Source organism: Podarcis raffonei, chromosome 5 (genome assembly GCF_027172205.1).
Source record: "Podarcis raffonei isolate rPodRaf1 chromosome 5, rPodRaf1.pri, whole genome shotgun sequence".
Classification (NCBI taxonomy): Eukaryota; Metazoa; Chordata; class Lepidosauria; order Squamata; family Lacertidae; genus Podarcis; species Podarcis raffonei.
Genome location: NC_070606.1, coordinates 63,727,200 through 63,748,207, shown reverse-complemented (window position 1 = coordinate 63,748,207; position 21,008 = coordinate 63,727,200). Strand labels below are relative to the sequence as shown.

Below are 21,008 nucleotides of genomic sequence, written 5' to 3'. Positions count from 1 at the left end.
GATAAAGCGGGATATCAAATCCAAACTCTTCTTCAGATCTGTCTTCAACAGTTGTCAGCCAGCACAGCTGATAATTATATCTGAGTATTTCTGTTGTGAACTCAGTGTATGTATGTGTATGGCTGAGAAGAACTGTAGCTGCTGGGTGGTTAACTTGAGGCCCCCCAGATATTGTTGAACCCCAACTCCCATCTGTCCCAGCCAACACGACCAATGGTCAGAGATGAAGGGAACTGGAGTCCAACAATATCTGGAGAGCCAGAGGTTCCCCACCCCTGTGGTAGACAGTTAACCCCCCTGCCTGTAAACACTTGCCCATCAAATCCCAGATGAAACAGAAGATCACTGAGGTTCTTTCTTTACAAACTGGTATGTATCTGCCCTGCTGTTTCTAGGTAAATGTGCTTCAGTGAGGGTGGGTCACATGTGGAGCAAAAAAATACACTGTATGTCTCTTGCTGGTTCAAGCCCACCCAAGGATGATTGTGGGCAGCATTCCTGCATTGCAGGGGGTTGGACTAGATGACCCTGGGTGTCCCTTCCAACTCTACAATTCATTTTCTACAATCTGTAAGACCCCCACATTCTCTCATGGTCGCATTGAATCTGAGGTAAATACATTCTCTTCTACATGTAGTATGTGTTAAAGTAGGACATCTCCCAAAAACAGCAGTACAAGTGATTTTGTACTTTAAGGAAAATATGCATTTATTTTCATTGACAATATTCGTGTCCAATATAAAACAATGTGTTTAAATACACTTGAATACTGTGTAAGAGCAGGACAGCTTTCCCATATGTCTTAATCACCATTAAACAAAGAGCACCTTCTTTCCACGCTGCTGTCTTGTTGGACTCGTCAAGCTAAATTACAACTTGTAGAATAAATAAAAACCTCCCGTTTGCCATGAAAACCACCACTTGTAGATGTTGTTTCGGAAAAATACTACTACTTTCACCCTCCCCTAATCCATGCCCAAAGTAACTTCTCTTTCTCAAAACCTTTTAAAGTAGAAAGGTCTTCTAATTCAGGCACAACTCCCACAGAAAATCACTCTCATAAGGTCAGGGCTTTATGCTGCTAAAAAAATGCCTAGATTCAGCTTCTGCTGTGGACTGATCAAATTATGAGAGCTACTTTTCCTGGAAAGTATGCCACTGTAAAAAAAAAAAGTGAAATTGAATGAAATTTCAGAGAATGATAATCCCTCTCAATCAGAAATTGATTAAATTGTAAACAGTATAAAAGTAATTAAAATGCAAGCTTAAGCAAGAGATATTAATAGTATTTCTTGCCATGTAACTTTAAATTTGGCATTCTAAAGTAGTACAGATGTAGTAAGAAATGGTTGTCAACTGCTATATAACCTGGCTTTGAAATACACATCAAGAACCAGTTTACTGCTCAGTTGTTCCCAGCCAGTAAGAAAGTAAAGCAATAACTTTTATTTTCCTGGTACTAGACTAAGAAACTAGGGGATGTCTAGTACTACTTAGTCTAGTGTTTCCAAGATAAAGATTCCCTCCCACAGCACTCAGGAAAATAAAAGAGTAACTGAAGTTGAATACCATCAAGTCCTTCTAATCCAAATAATATTCACACTTGATTTTGTTCTCCAGATTTCTATTCGGAATACAGTTTGGGTGACATTAGATTCAAGACAGCCTCTTTGCATTAGGTTTAAGTGCTGTCAGCTGAGGATGGAAGATTAACTTTGGAAAGACTGCTCTGCTGCAATACAAGGTATTTCCAGCATATCTTATGAGTAGAGATAGCTGTTAAAGGAAACCAATACATTTTAGAAATGAGGATTATTTATCAAACTTTTTGGAGTTGTACCAAGTTCAAATAATGTCTCAAGAGGAACTCAATAGTGCTTGAAGGCTTTCAAAAGTAGCAACATGAAGGCTTACATTTGGGAAGGTTAACTGCTGTACCTGGAAGCAAGACACTGATTACATTGGCCACCCTCAATTAGATACAGTAATTCACTTGCTCTCAAAATACTCTTGCCCAGCAGCTTAACTATGTTCTCATTTGACTTCAGGTGTGGTTGCTTTGTGGTCTTAAGGAGGAGAGAATCTGAGGCCTTCAAAAGTTACATCCAGTTATGAAGTAAGACATCCTTAGAACGGCATTTCTCCATTTCCAGACAAGGGAGTCCAATGGTGTTTCAGCAGCTTTCCATGGTTCTGGGCAGTTATTAATTCATAGATCTTCTCAACCCCATTACCAAAAAGTGCACAGTACTGCACTGAAAAGGGTTAGGAAAATATAAATATAACTGAAGAGACACAGACGCTATGCAATGCTCCCATGCTTTCACTAGTGCAAAGAAACCACAGCACTATGCAACCTTTCTCCTATGACTAAATCCACTTGTATTGCAGCTACTTACATGTCTTAGATCGAGGAAGATCCCCCACCCTCAAAAGAGTAAACAAAAAGGGAAGAGAGGGGGGAGAGAGGATGTGTGTGGTATTAAGACACCCAGTCAACAATTTTGCAAGATTTGCTTTTTCCTATCAACACGGAGTACTGCCATGTGTCTGCCTGATAAAAGATCAAATACTATGATTGTCAAATGTCTCAGTTCCTTCCTTTTTTTAAAGCCCAAGTGATTTCTGGACTATTTGCTTGGCTATTTTGTTAAACTGCTCTCTGTCTTCCCGCCACATTTTAGAAGCATCCACGTTGGCTCCACTCTCATCATTCGGTTCTGAAAAGGGAAATAAAAGAAAAATTGGGTTTAGCATTACATCTGAATGCACCCTAAGACTCTGACTGGTCCTCTGCCTCTTCAGTTTCATCCCCTACTGCTTCCAAGGATTGCTGCCACCCTAGACCACTTGCAGAACTGAAAGGTACACAATGTACTGGACTCTATACATGGATCACTGACCCAACCAATATTTTAATGGGGCTACTAAGTATTTACACTATACCACAACTGCACGCGCACTGTGTTAAAGAAATGGAGTCACAGAATTTGAGGCATCAACAGACACAGAAAACTGCCAGTACATATAGGGACTGAAAACAACTCCAGGATTGTAGGTTAGGTGGTGAAGCTGGCTCACTGAACAATTTAGTTTAGCAACCCACATCTGACGGTCTGAGCTACTCCATCTTCATTTAAATTGGACCTATAAGTTTGATTTTGAATTGGTATTTGGTTGTTGTTGTTAAATTTGTAGCTGTTTTGACAGCAAATTAGTAGAATGGTGGTTTCTTAATTAAAGCAAATCTCACAATTCCTTGAGATTTACTTAAGCCAAAGTTTATGTGCATAAGCGCATACCATTCATGTCCGCAGGGGCTTACAGAAATAAGACCTCAAATAATGACTATTTCAATGCCAGAATGAGTAGTATTTTTCACCCTTGTCGTCTGAACATACTGTAGTTCATCACCTTGTCTTGCACTTTGCCATAGAGGGAGAGTAACAACTTTCTCCTATTTAGGTAAACAATGAACTATCTGAACATAGGATTTTCAACTCATCCTAAGGAGCCCTTGCTGGATCAGGCCAAAGGCCCATCTAGTCTAGCACTCTGTTCTTGCATGGAGATCCTGAGCACAACACCTGCGAATCCCAGATACTGGCATTCAGAGGCATATTGTCTTTAACAGTGTAGGTACAACATAGTCATTGTGGCTAGTAGCCAGTGACAGCCTTATTCTCCAGTCTTCAAAAGTAGCAACATATAGGCTTACATTTGGGAAGGTGGACTGCTTTACCTGGAAGCAAGACATTGATTAAATTGGTCACTTCTCTTCGTAGACACAATTTATCTTAAAGAAAAGTCAATGCCAAATCTAAGGAAACATTAGACTACATAAAAGAGAACCATAGCTAAACAGCTTCTAAGGTGGCTGCTGAAACTCTTGTTATTTTAGCAGCCCGTTAATTGGTTGCTGCTTGAACAGCTTTCCTAGCTTAGTGTTTGGAGATGAACTGCTGTTTCATACCTGCCAGCATGCTGACCACTGACAAGAGGATCTTCTCCACGCTCTGTACTGGGCTCCATCGTTCTGCGCTGCTCTCATAGCCCATGGGATCATCCCCAGGAGCATGAAGAATAGAAATACAAACTCTCCCATCTGGATAAACTGTGGAGAAGAAAAGTATTTTGTTCTTTAGCCTCCTCTACACAACAGTCATTTAAGAAAAACAGAAAGAAAGTGGAAGAATCTAGGAGGCAACAGTATACTTTTTGCAACTACAGAGCTAATGTTCTTAAAACACACATCTTTCTAGATAAAAAGGAGGGGTCAATAGATCAATTTCTGAGGGATTCCAAATTCTCCAGTGTAATATGTTTCCCCACATGCTTTCTGTCCAAACACTGCCCATCGTTTATGCATTTTAGGCTACAATCCTAATCCTTTTACCTGGGAATAAATATCATATAACACAATAGAATTTACTTAGGTGTGCATAGGATTACACTGACATTAGTTCTTATTTTAAGGTGTCTTAAAATAGAAGGACAAGTTCCCCCTCCCCAAAATACTCCCCTAACAAGTAGGTCTACAGCCTAAAAGATGCTAGATTTTTAAAGTCAACAACCCTTTGGTGCACTTTTAACATTCTGCCTTGCACTAGTGTTTTGTGCCATTTTACTGTTTTTCACTTTGAATGAGATGGAGAAAGACCATGCTATAAATATAAATTGGTATTGCTCTTCTAACCAACTGACTGGGAGAGAGATTTGACTCTTCACTTTTCTCTCTCATGCCCCCCAGGGTTGTTCTTCCATTTGTCCAGCTACTCTCCACCCAAAATAACAGCAGAGTGAAACGGGTGGTAGAAAGCTGCCAGGCACATTTTCAAATCTCCCCTTCAGCTAATTTCTGTGCAAGTTTGAAACTTGTTAAGTGCTATATATAGGTTACTGTGTTTACTCCCTCATTACAGCCTTAGGGTAGGGAATGGTTGTTGTTGGTCTATCTATTGCTGAGGGAAAGGGAGAGAAGACTTTGATGGATCTCTATTCTGTAGAGGAGGAACTTGAATAGAAGAGGCAAAGATGATATGCTTTGAAAGTCCCAGTAGTCAAACTTAGGGGAAATAATACATGAAAAGAGAGTTAATCACACAGAGCTGAATTCAACATCATGCTAATACAATTGTTCTGTTAGTGCAAGCATTTCTGCTTGCCAGATGGAACCATCTCCCCTCTTGTGCCCTGCTGCTGCTGCTTCTTTCTTCTTCTTTGGTGATCACTCACAGGCGAGTAAGATTGTCTTCCATGAACACGGTCTTAAGAGTGAGTCCATAAGTGACTGTGGAGGCCAATTCTGGATCCACATGTCCTTCTGCAGTGAGGACATAGGTTTCTGGGCAGGAGTTGATCAAGGTGAGGGTTTGCCAAATGTACCTTCCTCTTAGCACGTTTCTCCCTTTCGTCCTGAGTTTAAAGTCTTCAAAGTCCATGACACTTTTGGTAAAGGCAACTGGAGCACTTGCAGGCCAGTGTCTCCCAATTGTCGGTGTTTATACTACATTTTTTAAGATTTGCCTTGAGAGTCTTTAAACTTCTTTTGTTGACCACCGGCATTATGCTTTCCATTTTTTAAGACTAGTTGCTTTGGAAGATAAAAATCAGGCATCTAAATAACATGACAAGTCCAACGAAGTTGATGTTAAAGAATCACTGCTTTGACACTGGTGATCTTTGTTTCTTCCAGTACACTGGCATTAGTTCACCTGTCCCCCCAAGTGATATGTAAAAAATTTCAGAGAGAACCTTTGATGGAATCTTTCGAAGAGTGGCAATGGCCTTTACAAGTGGTCCATGTATCACAAGCATACAGTAAGATTGGTAGTACAATAGTTTTGTAAACAAGCATTTTGGTTTCCCTGCTAACGTCCCAGTCCTCAAACACTCTGTGCTTCAATCCGGAGAAAGCTGCACTCGCAGAGCTCAGGCGATGCTGGATTTCAGCATCAATGTCAGCCCTTGTGGAAAGATAGCTGCCCAGGTAAGAGAACTGATCGACATTTTCCAACATTACACTGTTAACTCATGCTCTGCAGAGCTGATTTAGGAGGTGGAGGGGGGCAAAAAGCCCCATTGCACTAGTGGGACTCATTGCACAGATTCCCACCAGAACAACTATTTAATTGAATCTGGTCCATGCTTTTGGTGGGCATCATTGTTGTTCTTCTTCAGTTGCTGCTTCATGGTACCTATCCATCTGCCTATAATGCTCCTAGAGAAGTATCCAGCTCTCCTGTTATTAAAGACATGGAATTCAGAAAGGAGGTCTCAACCCTGTGATTTTTTTCTTTTAATACAATGGGAATTATGCAGAGGCCAACTAGTTACTGTTATCAGTTGGGCAAACAAAGACAAAATATCACCAGAAATGGAGCTACTGAAGAGCTAAATTAATCTCATTGGTAAATCTATATGTCAAGTATTTGTAATCTCAGGCTGTAACTCAAACCTCTCCACTCCCCTACCAATAGGACTTTATGGACACAAGATGGATAGGGCAGAAGTTCAGATGGGGAAGCAAGGTTGCTGATCCTATCGTGTGATGGCAGGGAGACCAGCTTAGGTTCCTACAGATCCCAGGCTAGCTCAGCCCTTCTATCTCCTCCATTCTATTTCAGGGCATTTTACATTATGAAATTACTGACATTAAGGGTATATGGTATACAGAAGATCACATCTTGTACTTTGCTTTATTTTGTACCACAATTCAAAGTGGCTTACGAGTAAAACATAGTTAAAAGGTGTTAACCAGTGACTAAGTACATGGTTCTCTAACTGTGTAATAATGAACAACAACAAAAATCAAAGGGTAGGTCCAGATAACACATAGTTCCTAGCTAAAGATAGCCGAAGTGTTTTAAGGGTCCATTAAGCTTTTTTTAGATAGCTGGACTTGATGACATTCTTTACCCATGTAGAAACCATCAAGGCACCTGTTGGTAGAACTTACTGTTGGGATGAAACATCTCACATGTGAACCTCATCTTTGGAGGACTTAAAGGATAATCGAGAGGAAAACTCAGAATAGCAGGGAAAACGCCATACTCAAAGCATGTGTCTTCTGGGCCCCTGAAACAAAAGAAACATTACATCTATGCAGCATGGAAACAGTTGGCACCACTTTCAAACTAGTTCCAAAATATTAGCTGCTAAAAATGAAAGTTGATGGTAATCAAGTATTTCAGCAGCACAAGGAAGTCTCTAGATTAGTAGATACATGCAATTATAACATGGAAGTAGTTTCCAGACTGTATGAAGTGAATAACTATAAACTATTTAGGAGCGTATTCTCCATTTCAAACAGATCAATCTTCAAGAGGATATCCAAGATGTAATCCAGTAGAGATTTGGCAAGCACCCTTGCTGCTAACTTTCAGGGAGCTCTTGAATATCTTTTGTGCTGACAGACCCATTCAGTTGTTTAGATTTTGCCAAAATGAGTGAGTCAGTTTTACGATTATTGCATGTTGATTTTATGTGTATATATTGTAGTACACCACCTGGCTATTTTATGAGTGGATGGTTTATATATATTTTCCTAAACATAAATAAGTTGATGATAAACTATAATTGATGTTATAGTCATAGTGCTTTGATGCAGCTTTACATTTGGCACTGCCACAGATGACTTATTGAGTCAGCAATCATACTCAAGAACAAAGGCTAAAGAAGCAGGGGAAGCCTGTGCTGCAGGGATACCACCACTTGCTTCCTCCACAATAGACAATGGCCAGTTAACTAATGGCTGTTTAACCGTCATACATATTTGGAATCATTAAATGACCCCGGGAGAATAACTTGCATCATTTTGTATGCTATGGCAGTAGAGAAGTGGATCCAGCTAGTGGGCCAGATGGAGGAGACTCTTGAGAGTCCCACAGACTGCAAGAAGATCAAACCTCTCCATTCTTAAGGAAAACAGCCCTGAGTGCTCACTGGAAGGACAGATCCTGAAGCTGAGGCTCCAATACTTTGGCCACCTCTTGAGAAGAGAAGACTCCTTGGAAAAGACCCTGATGTTGGGAAAGATGGAGGGCACAAGGAGAAGAGGACGACAGAGGACAAGATGGTTGGACAGTGTTCTCGAAGCCAAGAACATGAGTTTGACCAAACTGCGGGAGGCAGTGGAAGACAGGAGTGCCTGGCGTGCTCTGATCCATGGGGTCATGAAGAGTCAACACGACTAAATAACAACAAGTGGGCCAGATCCTGAGTTCCCCCATTCTCAGGGCCTGCCCACATGACATTACTATGAGCCATTTTTTTCCCTTTGTACTATGGCAAGCCACACTAGGAAGAAAAATCTGAAGTTTATCCCAGTGGGGTTTGAATTTACCACCAATCAGCTGTTCGGCAGTAATGGCAAGCCCTATTTGGCTGGACTTACATGGACAGCAGCTTCTCCACCTGCCCCTCACCTAACTTCATATATAATTTGTGATTTAAAATAGCCTCAGTTTAAATCACTCCACCTGTTGGGGTCTTTACATACATAAGCTGTATACAGTTGTACTCCTGTTACTATAAATATGAAATAGGATTAACTCTCAGTAATTATTGTGTTTTGTTTTAAAGTTGTAACATCCAATATTGGAGGTCTGATTCCTAATACCAGGTTAAGAAAGTGATTTTTTGTCAGCAGGGGGTGAGTGCCAAGTTATTATCAATGGAAATGCATCACTAAATACTACAGCTAAGCTACTACTTGGCTCAACTTTCACTGCAAAAAGAAACCCTGTTTTCTCACCTAATAGTAAGGATACAGCTTTTCTGACACACTATTCTTACACTTATACTTTTGCAACCAAGTGATCAGGCCCAAATTAGGCTCAATGCTATCACATGACAGCAAGCTCAGTTTCCAATGGATCATGGGCTGCCTCAGCCCTTCTCCCTCCCTAGAAAAGACCCATCTGGGGGCTTCCTGCTGGTCTCTGCAAGAGGCTATCAGAGACAACTCTGCCCAATCCACACAGCCCGACACTCGTCTGCTTGCCATTCTACAACTGGTGATTTGTCATAGCTAATTAACAGCATGCGAGCTTCCGTGCTGGATGGTAACCACTTCTACAGAAGCTGCTTCAGCATGGGCCACTATAGGTACTAAACTGGTCCTGTCTCTCCCACCACCTTGCTTGGAAACCACAGGTGACAAGAAATTCCATGCAAGCGAATGAGAGGGCTGGCAAAGGAGGGACAGGTCTCTTTAGCTGTTCTCAGCCTGTTTGTTAATTTTCTGAGCTTGTCATAGAAGACAAGAAGCTGGTCCCTCAGCTCCATATGTTAACTGCCAGCCCAATTTGTGGAAAGCACATTTACCCAACTTTCTGTGCCACTTAAACAAAATATAAGTAACTTTGGTGAGCTTATTTACAAGGCTATACTACACAGTGAAACCCAATGTGTACTGAAAAATTCATGCTGTTTTCTTAGAAGGAAGCCTTGATTATAAAGAGTTAACTTGTTCACATCCTCTCTAACCTAAAACAAGAAGCTGAAAGGGAGAGAAATCAAAGCTTGCACATTAAATTACTAGGAAGGTCACAATACTGCTTAATTACCAGGGTGTGTTTATTCAATTATGCTCAATCTGTCTCCAAGGCATGTTCCAGATTTTAGTGCCTGCACGTCAAGAGATATAGCCTACAGGTGCTTGATCTTGCTACTTTGAAGACACTATTATAATGCATGGACAAAAGTGTCAGAAACTGCCATTTGCAAGGCATTGTATAACCAATGTTTATTATTTCTATAATGGTCTGATGGAAAGATGTGCATGTTAGATTTTAACACAACAACTCAAGTAATAAAAGCAACTTCAGGATACGCAATTAGGATGTGCATGCTGGCCAGACTTCAGACTTTGAAGGTAAGTATACCCAAGGTGCACACCCATATTATAAATGGGGTTACATAAATACCAAGCACTGACCATAATTTTTGGCAAGCTAAATCATTCAAAGTGGAAGCTTCCACCTGTATGCCCATAGCTTTTCTAGACAATAATGAACATGTGTTTTTGAGCACTGCTCAACAACAACAACAACAACAACAAACATAGGGCTGAATTTCAGAATTAGAGTCCTCATAAGTAGTAAGTATTAGAAGTAGGAGTTTCAACCTTTGCTACCTCTCTATTGTTATTTTATTTCCCTCCTACAAATGCACAACCTGTGCCTCTCATTTTTTCTCAGTGTCACTTCTAGCATATTTCTTCTTGGGTCTAAACAGCTTCTCCTCCTCTAGAAAACAAAAACATCCCCCCTCCTTTTTTTCTTCAACAATCACCTTGGCAAAAAAAAATCTTGGAGCCATCATAGTCTAGCCAAGTAGAACTTCACTATTACCGGTACGCATTTCTCCTTCCAAAAACAGAACAGGTTCTTCTTTCCAATCTGTTCACCTAATATAGCTTAAGTGGATTGAGCAGAACCCCTTGGAGGGCCTTATTTCACCCTTTAATTTCTGTGCTTTTGTCGAAGACCACCCAGATAGCTTCATGCCTGAGCAAGGATTTGATGCTGGTTCTCACATTCAGATCCAACACTCAAGCAACAAGACTATACTAACTCCATCACTCTACCCACTTGTGATTCCTGGACTGGGATGGCCTTGCAACACTATTATATGCTCTGAGCACCCCTGAACAAAATTTATAGGCAATTTTGACAAGTGCTATGTTTAGATGTTTTATTTTAGAAGAACCTTTATCTGCTTACAAGAACAGTGTTTTTTGATCCTCAATCACCTGAAGTTTCCTCTATGCTTCCCTTGGTCTGGTAGGATGCAATCCCATACTTTGCCTGGGGGGAAACCACTGATCTCGGTGGAACTTACTTCTGAACAGATATATATATATAGAGAGAGAGAGAGAGAGAGGTTCCTCTGTTTATAATGAGATATATGTTGCTCACTCTGGGTTGTATCCAAGTCATGCCAACTAAGGTCCACTGATTTAAATGGGTCTATTCAGTGTATGACTGTTGGATACAACCCTTAAGCCCTAGCAGAAAGCATTTCTGCTGTACTGTGAATGTCCAAAGAGACAACAGCATGGATGTAGTAGGTGTTAAAAATTGCAAATGTAAGCCTTATGTATATGAATGGGGCAGGAACCTCTGCTATTATAGGCAAACTAGAGGTGTCAGGTACCTTAACCTCTTAAAGGAACCATAATCTATGTTATTAAGAATGAAAATTGATGAACGCTCTATTCACTGAAGTAGAAGATATTTGGCATGCATTCCAAGTTACTGCAAAAGAAGAAGTCTAAATCATAGTGATAATAAATTATTTATATAAAAAGTAACAGCTTTGTAACTTTGTTTTTATATTTTTGATTTAGCTCCAATTTATTTTTTATCATTCTTCACTGCTTTTATTTTGCTTGTAATATACCCTGAGTATTTGTTAAAAAGTTAGGGTATAATACTGGAATTAAATAAGGTTGCGCCAGTTATTTCACTATTCCTATGCGCGTGTAGCAGAAAAAATTATTTCAGCTTCCCAGGTGCTGGGAGCAAGTTCTAAGTTAGAACTTTTCCAGTACTCTGACTCCATATTAGGTAGTACAGAACTATCAAAGCAACATTCTGAACCAACATTCCCCACGTGGAAATTGCCTCTGTCACCATAGTAGGGAGAAATGATATAGCTTCCACCATAAAAGCAAAATACATGCTTAATGTCTCCTATTATGGAATTGTAGGATGCAATTAGGTATTTTTAAAAAAAAATATCATTTGCATATTTAGACTGGAACCAAATGGATGTTTTTTGGTCCTAGAATAACAAATTATTTTCCTGGGCAGTTGATCTTTCTGGATCAAAGTTGATCATTACCTTTTATTTGTAAGGCAACTATCATTTCCCAGTCTAAGCTATTTCTTTGATATTAAACAAGAAAAGCTACTCACTTCTGGGAGAAGAGAAATAGCATGCCTCCTTTCTTTGCCTAGCATTATGGGAACTAGCAGGAACATACCAATACTTTAAATCCAACTCTTCATGACCCCATGGACCAGAGCACTACATTACAAATAAGCATTACAAATAAGTAGTAGTAATAAAAGCAAAAACCTTGGATCAGCCATTAGACAGACAACTTTCAGATGCCTAGATCTATAGCACATCATAAATTCACTACTTAATGATAAACCTGTACAGAAAAGTTATTCCTAATCTAAGCACGGTTCCCACTAGGCTTCCTTGCTACATTTTAAATGTGATAATAAATAAGTCTAGGTAGTTTTACTGCTACAATTTCTAAGGGGTTAAACGTTAATACTTCCTCCACCCTACCCCCATAAACTTTAAAATAGCGACACTGAGCAAGTAGTCACTTGTTACAGACTGTATATCACTCTTCCAGCTCTCAGTACATAATGGTTGCTGATAATTAGGTGCAATACAGTAATATAAACTATAGCGCAGAAAAGTACAAACAGAAAGATCAAGGGGCTGAAGCAACTTCCCTAGGAGGAAAGGTTACAATGTATGGGGCTTTTTAGTTTATAAAAAGGTGAATGGAGGGACGACCTGATGGAACTGTATAAAATGATGCCTGGGTGGTGAGAAATTTTTTCTTCCTCTCCCATAATTCTAGAAGCCAGAGTCATTCAAAAAAAGCTAAACGTTGGAAAATTCAAGAGTGACAAAAGGAAGTACAGTGGTACCTCGGAAGTTGAACAGAATCTGTTCCGGAAGTCCGTTTGACTTCCAAAACATTTGGAAACCAAGGCACGGCTTCTGATTGGCTGCAGGAAGCTCCTGCAACCAATTAGAAGCCGTGTTGGATGTTTGGGTTCCAAAGAACATTCACAAACTGGAACACTCACTTCCGGGTTTGCGGCGTTCGGAAGCCAAAACGTTTGACTCGCAAGGCGTTCAGGATTCAAGGTACGACTGTAGTTCTTCACACAACACATAGTTAAACTATTGAATTCGCAACAAGATGCAGTGATGACCACCAATGTGATTGGCTTTAAAGAGTGGATAGACAAATTCAATATGCTTTTAAATACTCATTCCTGGGAATCCTGAGCAGGAGTCTCATGTATTGCTTATGGTTTTCCCATAGGCATCTGGTTAACAGAGTGCTGGACTTGAGGGGTCCTAGCAGGGCTCTTATTTCTTGAAACACCATTCACATGTAGCTCAAGATATAAGAAAAACTTGGAAGTTTTCAAAAGTTAGTGGTGTCTTGAGTTTCAGTGACACATGACATAAAAATATTATGACAAACAGCCATAAATTTACATGTATCTTAGAACATAAGCAAAAACATTATAACAGTAACATACAATTACAGAAAATAAAAGGGTAGAAAACCTTCACATAAACATATGGAACAAAAGAACAAACACTTATGGGAGGTCAGTTAATGCTATAATAATTGTTTTTAAGCACATTTGTGTGTGTTTTTTCCATTTTTTATGAAAGCAGCTGCAATCCCTGCTCCCAAAATCTTACAATGCACAAAGGGGAATTCCACAATGAAGTAAACATTTACACTAAACTGAAATATAATTACATTTCTAGACAGCTTTTTGAAATATTGGCTTAAATTTGTACTTGTTATTTTTAAGAGCAGCCTTTAGGCTAGCCAAGTTCTAACAATGAATACTTTTGTATCATTTTAGTGGGGTAAACTGTTGTGATAATGAGCACTAACAGTTTTCAAATGCCATCCGTTTTGAAGTTAATAAAGCTAAGTGAGAATAGCCTGATAAGAGAGAGAAAATACATTAATCTCACATATCAAGTTAATTGATTTACGCAACACAGCACTCACACGGTATGAAGCTGGAAGTCTTTATGTATTCCCATTATCTAACACTGCCTATTTACACTTTTGATGTGACAAGATCAAAGGTGAGCATTTATTTGCTTTAGAAATTGTGCACAAGATCACAGCACTTGTTTTCAGGCCCTAAAAACAAGCATAGTTTTACCAAAGTGGACATACTACTGGCCATGAGATGGACACAGCAAAACTAAATAAGATTTTTTTGCTAAAATCATTGGGTCTTGTTCCACGTAAGTGTATTAGGATCAGATGCCAACCAGTGTTTCTTTTCAGCTTTAGCCACACTGAAAATACTCAATTTATGATGTTTCAGCAGTACTAGTTTTCATCATGAAATGCAAGGCTTGGTATTTCTGGTATGTTTGAATAGCAGTCATTCTCATCACCCTTCTAATCTCACTCCTGAAACTTCAGACTCTACACTTTGATATTCACATCTACATACAATTAAATTTTTCAGAAATCATGAAAGTATTACAGCTCTGTAGTTCTTCCAAACTGAGCCTCTAATACAGAGGCCCAAAGTAAATGAACAAAGATGCCTCATTATTATTAGCTTAATCTTTATTGGTGCCACTCATAAATTAGGCACTCTCATTATCAGTGCAGCCCTTGATTACACCTCCACCACAGTGGGAAGGGAAGATGCTGATACACAAATTCCTTGAAAAAATGTTCAAAGTACTCTTTCCATGTGTACATGTGTTACAAAACGAAAAATAACATTTGGTATTTAAGAGCTACAAAAAAATGACCCTGCTGTATACTGGCCACACTTCCTTCCAAAGCACTGGTTTATTATAATCCAAAGTTTATTTTCTTGCAATTTGACTAGTAGCCTGATGCACAAAATTAAGCGTGTGTTTCTCTATTCTATCAGCTATGGCCACACAATCAAAACTTGCAGCAAACTTGTAACAGTTAGCTTATTACTTTAACACCCGCCTTTCTTATTAGAAAAAGCCTCCCAGATCAATGGTATACAGACTATTTTAATTTCTTCCAGTGTGTCTTAATGCATACTGTACTGCTACAATTTTCCAGAGCTATGATCCTATTTGAAATTTTATACAGCACATTGCCAAATAACACAGAAAGAGTGCACTTCAGAAGAGGAAAACCGGACTTCAGAGAAATTCCAGAACTTGAAACTTGTGTCATATTGTTTGTGTTCCCATTGTCTGTACTCTTCATTTCTGAAACATTCCCCTGACACTGGCAAGTTGAGTCATCTGCAAACTTCACAAGACAAACCCCAAAAGTTGGGGCTATGGTAAAGAAAGCCCAAGTCTTTCCAACAAGCCAAGGTCCCCTTTGAGTGAAAATGGGATGCACAAAGCCTTGTTAAGATAAACGTGGAAAATAACTCCCCTAAGGTTGGCTAGACCTCAACAATTTCACCGCCTGTTTCATCTCAGTTAAAAAAACAAACCTTGTAGGTGAGAGCACAATGCTGAAAAGTCTCTCTTGTTCCTATGTGGCTATGAATAAACTAGGTGAAATTCAAGACACTAACACTATTTCTCTTCTTCATTATCTGAGTCTGTCCCAGAAGGTGTGTTGGCATGCAAAACTCTTAAGTTTTTTCAGTACTAAAGGCCACATATGAATTCAACAAAAAGGAGAAGCCTGCTTGGTTGGCAAACATTGCTTTTTGTTTCATTTAAGACAAGAAAACAAGATTATTATTGAACTCGACAACTTGCCCTCTTTGCAAGTTGGCAAAGCTTTTATCTTTTCAGAACGTATTAAGAAGACTTGTGTTGGCAGGTGGATAAATGCAACCTGAACTGTTTCAGGGGAATCCCTAAACTTGATACTCCTTTTATTAAAAGATGCACATAGGATTACTTTTTGTTCTCTGAGGTCCACCAGCAAAATGTATGTAGATATAATTTTAAAAGAATAATAGCTTATAAACTTACATTATCAAAGCTTCCCATTCAAAGAAATTTTCTTCATTCATAGGCCCTATTTAAAGACAAAATGTATTATTTTATTTAAAGTTTTCTAATGTCAAGGTATACAGATATAAAATAAATAGGATTCCTTACCAGCTACTATGCCTTCTGGTGGATTCAAGGTCAACTCTAAAATTAAGAATAAATATTTTAAAGTATTTTTCCTCGTTTCATTAATTAATACCACAAAAACAATCTATATGGCCACAATAATTTCTGACAGCAATAACAAATAACTCAACACAGGGAAATGATTTAGAACAAGAGTAAACTTTATATCCTGCTATTTTGTTTGTTTGTTTGCTTGCTTGCTTGCTTGCTTGCTTGTTTGTTAGGGTAAGCACAATCACAAGGGAATAAGCCTCATCAAATACAACTGGACTTACTTCCAAGTAAACATGCATTATCAGTATATTCATGGAAACCCAGTTCTCTCTTTAAAATGTTCACCCTCCACCATTGGAAGCAGTATGCCTCTGAATACCAGTTGATGGAAACCACTGTTGCTGTCAGGCTTGGGTCCTGCTTGCATGCTTCCTAGATGCATCTGGTTGACTACTCTGAGAACAGGATACAGGACTGTGATGGCTGCCAATTAGTTTGTGGGCCCAATTCAAAGTGCTGGTTGTGACTTATAAAGCCTTAAATTGCTCAGGACTGCAAGAACAACCTCTCTCCATACCTGGACCCTGTGATCATCATAAGAGGCCCTTCTTCACATGCCTCCTCCACAAGAGATCCAGATGTGGCAACACAAGAATGGGCCTTTTCTGCAGTGGCTCCCCAAGGAGGTTTGGCTGGTACCTTCATTATATGTTTAGGCACCAGGCGAAAATGTTCCTCTTTAAATAGGTCATTGACTGATTAGCATCTTATACCCTTTTAAATGTGTTTGGGGGAGGGGGTTATTAGTTTTGGGGGGGTGTTGTTTTTATTAGTTGTTTTATGTTTTTATCTTGCATTTTTATGTTGTGAACTGTCCTGAGATCCATGGATGAAGGGCAGTATACAAATTTAAAAAATAAAAAATAAATAGACGGGCCACTGGTCTGATCCAGCAGGCTTTTCTTATATTCTTAAATCTAGTTCTCACTGCCACAGAGATGACTTGTTTTATATATAAAACAAGCTTGCATTCTATCATTTATATTGAGGCATGTAAAAGTATGTATATGAATACAGTCAGCAAGCAATAAGCATGCGATCTTACAGCTATTCAAGTTTTTATTTATTTTAGCAGATGGAATCTCTTAGGCTTCCTGGTTCCTAAACTGGAAAGAATTCCACATCATGTTCTATCAGTGCAAGCATTTCTGCTTGCCTGGTGGAACAATTTCCTCTCTCCTCCCCCATGCTCTGCTCTTGGGAGTTCTACTGACCACCTCTACAAGCCAATTTGGGGGCTGTGTGCAGGGCACCTTGGGGCTGACAAGGGCAAAAGCCCTGTTGTGCTAGCAGAGCCAGTTAGCTGAATCTGACCCACAGTGTTCATTAACAAATGCAGGCTCCAGCATTCCAAAACCTAGGACCCTGCAGAGGTGTTTTGGACTGCAACTCACATTAGCCACAGGATGAGGAAGGCTGGCATATTCTTACCACTTTTCTAGTTGTTTACAACAATAAGATCTAGAATGTGAGATGAGGGCAGGAGAAGAGGACAGGAGAAGTCGAGTGAAAAGAGGAGTTATTGCTCTCTCTAGTGGAGAAGATGCAAATATCAGCATCAAATGATTGTTTTAAAAAAAGTGGTTCTCAAACTCCCCGCACCATGGACTACTTGAAGATTGCTGAGGGTCTTGGCAGACTACTTAATGATTTTTCTGCCTATGGAAGCAATTATCTTTTTTTTTGAATTTTTTATTTTCAATGCAGAATCATAACAAAAATTACAAACACTGAATCCAAAATAATACTATACAAACAAAAAAAACCGGGACATACAAAAAAAAACAGAAAAGAAAAGGGGGGAAAAAACAAAGGAAACTAAACTAAACTAAACAAAAACAAAAAAGCACACATCTACAGAAAAAAACCTTATCATTACGTACATAAACACAAATTGACTTCCTTCCTTTGTTCTAAGACCTCAAAAAATTTACTCTTACTGTATTGTTGTGTCTAATTAGATTACTTCCACCTTTGTACTTTTTTTTTACACCATTTTTCTTTTTCTTTAACCCTGTAAAGCATCATTCATTACATACCAATATACTTACTCCAGAACAATGTTTTTTCATATACTCTTTAGCACAACCCCATTTTTTTAATAATTTCTGGTCCGATTGTCCCCTTATGTAAGCTGTGAGTCTTGCCAGATTTATGCATTCACAAAATTTAATTTGCCAATTTGGAAGCAATTATCATGTGCTCTGATAGATGTTGTATGATTTTTTAATTGTATTTTTGTTGTTCCCTTTATTTCATATCTATTTTATTATATTTACTCCATAGAATTCAAACTGTAATGCAATAAAATGTAAGACATAACATAATCTATTAAAATACAATTAAAAATCATAGAATCATATGAATTTTTAATGTTTTTTTCCAGGAAAAATGAATTTCATTTGCAAATTACCCTAACTTGCATTGGAAAGCTAACTGATGCCCTAGAGAGTGGTCTTATTTAGCACATTTATTTTACTTGTATTTAGTAAACAAAGCTAAAAAAATGTATTGAAAAGTCCACCTTGCTTAATACTGTACTGCTTTTGCAATTGGCCTCTATTCACTGTTACTGTTAAACTTATGAAACAGAAAATTTTCTGTGGAAAATAAAGCACTGGAGAAATTTCCATCCCACATAAGTGAGCCATGTATTTGTTAATTTTTGTGTTTATATACTACCATTCAGAGTTAAACACATGAAAGTAGCTTTACCTTTATACCTAATGATATAAATTTGACAAGACTGCTATATTAACAGGATTTTTTCCCTAAGTCCAGCGCTTTCCCATAGGCTCTGCTGCAAGAAACACAAGAAACTGCCTTATGCAGAGTAAGATCATTGATCTATTTAGCTCAATACTATTGAGCTCAATACTCAATGAGCAGCATCTTTCCAGAACTTAGAGCTGGAGCCTCTTTTAGTCCTACCTGGAAATGCCACGCACCTGGGGCAAATGTCAAACACTGGGATACATAGCTGACTGCAGCAACCGTAGCTGGCAGCCCTGTTAAGGGTTTCTCATGATTAGCTAATATGGCACTAGGTTTGTCTACTGTAGACTTCCTAAGCAGTCTATATGAAAAATATTACCTTCTTTTTGGCATCATCATTCCAAGTTCTCTTACACACTGGTAACTGAATGACCAAACAAAACGCCTTCCACACAGCAAAAACTAACTCTCGTATTTCTGTTCAGGTTCTTAAATAGAACAGCACAGCAGAACCCTCTGTTTGGTGCTGTCTAATTCAGACACAAAAGAGAAGCAAGCGCTGAAGTCTCGGCTGCATTGCTAACACTTCAGACGGTAGCGCTTATTACAATATACCATTATGAAAATTTTGTTTTGTTTTTCAAATATAAACCACCGAAGGGACTTAGGAAATTGATATACCGCCTAAAGAAAACACCCCACACCTTTTGCACATAAAAAAAAAAACATGTCAAGAAGAATACCACTATATAGAGTGAACCAAGGTTTGGAGAACCCGTGGCCCTTTGGACAATGTTGGACTACAATTCATAGCTGTCAACGTTTCCCTTTTTTTAAGGGAAATTCCCTCATTCCGAATAGGATTCCTCGCAAGAAAAGGGGAAAGTTGACAGCTATGCTACAATTCCCATTGACTATACTGGGCGGGCCTGATAGCACTGGAGTCCCAATTACTTCTGGAGGGCCGCAGGCTCCCCACCCCTGAAGAGAAACTCTTCTCTCTCTACGCATCAGATTTCCACATACAGGGGACTGATGTGGGGGCTTAGGGGCAGTTCAGTCTCCAAAAGCCAAAGCCAATTTCACGGCCTCCGCTGGTGCGATCCAGCAAAAGGAGTTTCCCTTGCGCCTGGTGAATGTCTGCCCTGGCCCGGGGTGCCAGAGACTGGCGTGACTGGACGGAGGAGCTCGACGAGGAGTGAGGGGAGCAACGGCCAAGGGACTCGGAAGCATCGCTCCGAAGCCGGCCGGGACTGCCACCCCCCAGCCCCACCGCCACCCCCAGCAACGGAGCCCGGAGAAACGGCCGGTGCCGCCGCTTCGTAGCTCCCGCCTCTCCCTCAGAGACCCCGGGGGGGCCTGCCCTCGCCTCCCCACTCACGTTTATACTCCGCCATCAGCCGCTTCAGCGCCGTGCCCGCCATAGCTCAGGCAGTGACGAGGGGAGTCGGATCCGGCGCCAGCTGTTGCGCCTCGGGTCACCGGAACCATCCGAGGAGCCACTTCCGGTTGACCTTTACCATAGAGAGGCCGCTCCCGGAGGAGGATCTTCGTTCTCTCCCTAGAGGTAGAAATAGGTAGAGGGAACCTCAAACGTTTTCCATCGACTTTTCTGGCTTTATTTCATTCCTCGCTTCGGAGGGGAGCAGGAATAATGGTAATCGGTAAAGAAAGCCCGCAGTTCTCCTTAGGCGACGTTGGGAAACGGGCCTCACAACCCAAATCAGTATAGATTTTCTAGCTTGGTTGCCACTCGTGGGGAAATGTGGCGTCTTTTCAGGGTTTTTGGCCAAAATGCAACCCATCTGGTATGCAAGTCAATGGACCAAACGGAGCACGAGGGCTTCTGCGTGCAAGTGGGCGCTGGATCTGGCCTCGGAATGGAAGGAATCGTTTGTGTAGCCTGAGAGGTCGTGTTTTGCATAAGGTGATGAATGGAAAGCCAACCCAGTCTCGTTCCCTCCTCTGACAGCGAATTACGCTGAAGGGCTGTTAGAAGCCGCAATACTCCCATCTAAGACGTGGGCGATAGCAGCCCTGGGCTGCATTGCTACGAGTGATCACCAAAGAAGATCTTGCTCAGCCTCAGTGCCAACCCCAACGTGCAGCGGGATGTGGAGTACATTACAGTACAAACAAACAAAAAAAGATTCTTCCAGTAGGACCTTAAAGACCAACTAAGTTTGTTGTTGGTATGAACTTTCGTGTGCATGAACACTTCCGTCTAAATCGTTCTCAACCATAGGGCACTCCTGTGTTTGCACTGGCGGAGCTATTCCGAGTTTAGAAAGAGCACAAACTCCTCTTTTTACTGCTTCCTTCTAAGAAGGCATGCTGGTGCCCCAGCGAGT

The 21,008-nt window shown here is 40.0% G+C and overlaps 1 protein-coding gene across 2 annotated transcripts; it reads right to left on the bottom strand.

Moving 5' to 3' along the window:
• Positions 1 to 682: 682 nt before the first annotated feature.
• Positions 683 to 20,164, bottom strand: UBE2G2 (ubiquitin conjugating enzyme E2 G2). Of its 2 annotated transcripts, XM_053389832.1 has the most exons (6): positions 20,039 to 20,164; positions 15,871 to 15,906; positions 15,742 to 15,787; positions 6,959 to 7,077; positions 3,974 to 4,114; positions 683 to 2,720 (listed from the first exon to the last, which is right to left on the bottom strand). In XM_053389832.1, the coding sequence occupies exons 1-6, from the start codon at positions 20,079 to 20,081 to the stop codon at positions 2,608 to 2,610; spliced, it is 498 nt and encodes a 165-aa protein (XP_053245807.1). In that variant the 5' UTR covers positions 20,082 to 20,164; the 3' UTR covers positions 683 to 2,607. The 2 variants fall into 2 exon arrangements, with proteins under 2 accessions (XP_053245807.1, XP_053245808.1); XM_053389833.1 differs by lacking the exons at positions 15,742 to 15,787; positions 15,871 to 15,906 and having other exon boundaries at positions 20,039 to 20,056.
• Positions 20,165 to 21,008: the final 844 nt, after the last annotated feature.

Coding starts and splice junctions, on each gene's coding strand:
- UBE2G2 (XM_053389832.1), bottom strand. CDS start 20,081: ATGGCGGGCACGGCGCTGAAGCGGCTGATGGCGGAGTATAAAC. Junction 15,907..20,038: donor GCTGATGGCGGAGTATAAAC/GTGAGTGGGGAG, acceptor TCTTAATTTTAG/AGTTGACCTTGAATCCACCA. Junction 4,115..6,958: donor TGAGATGTTTCATCCCAACA/GTAAGTTCTACC, acceptor TCTTCTCCACAG/TTTATCCAGATGGGAGAGTT.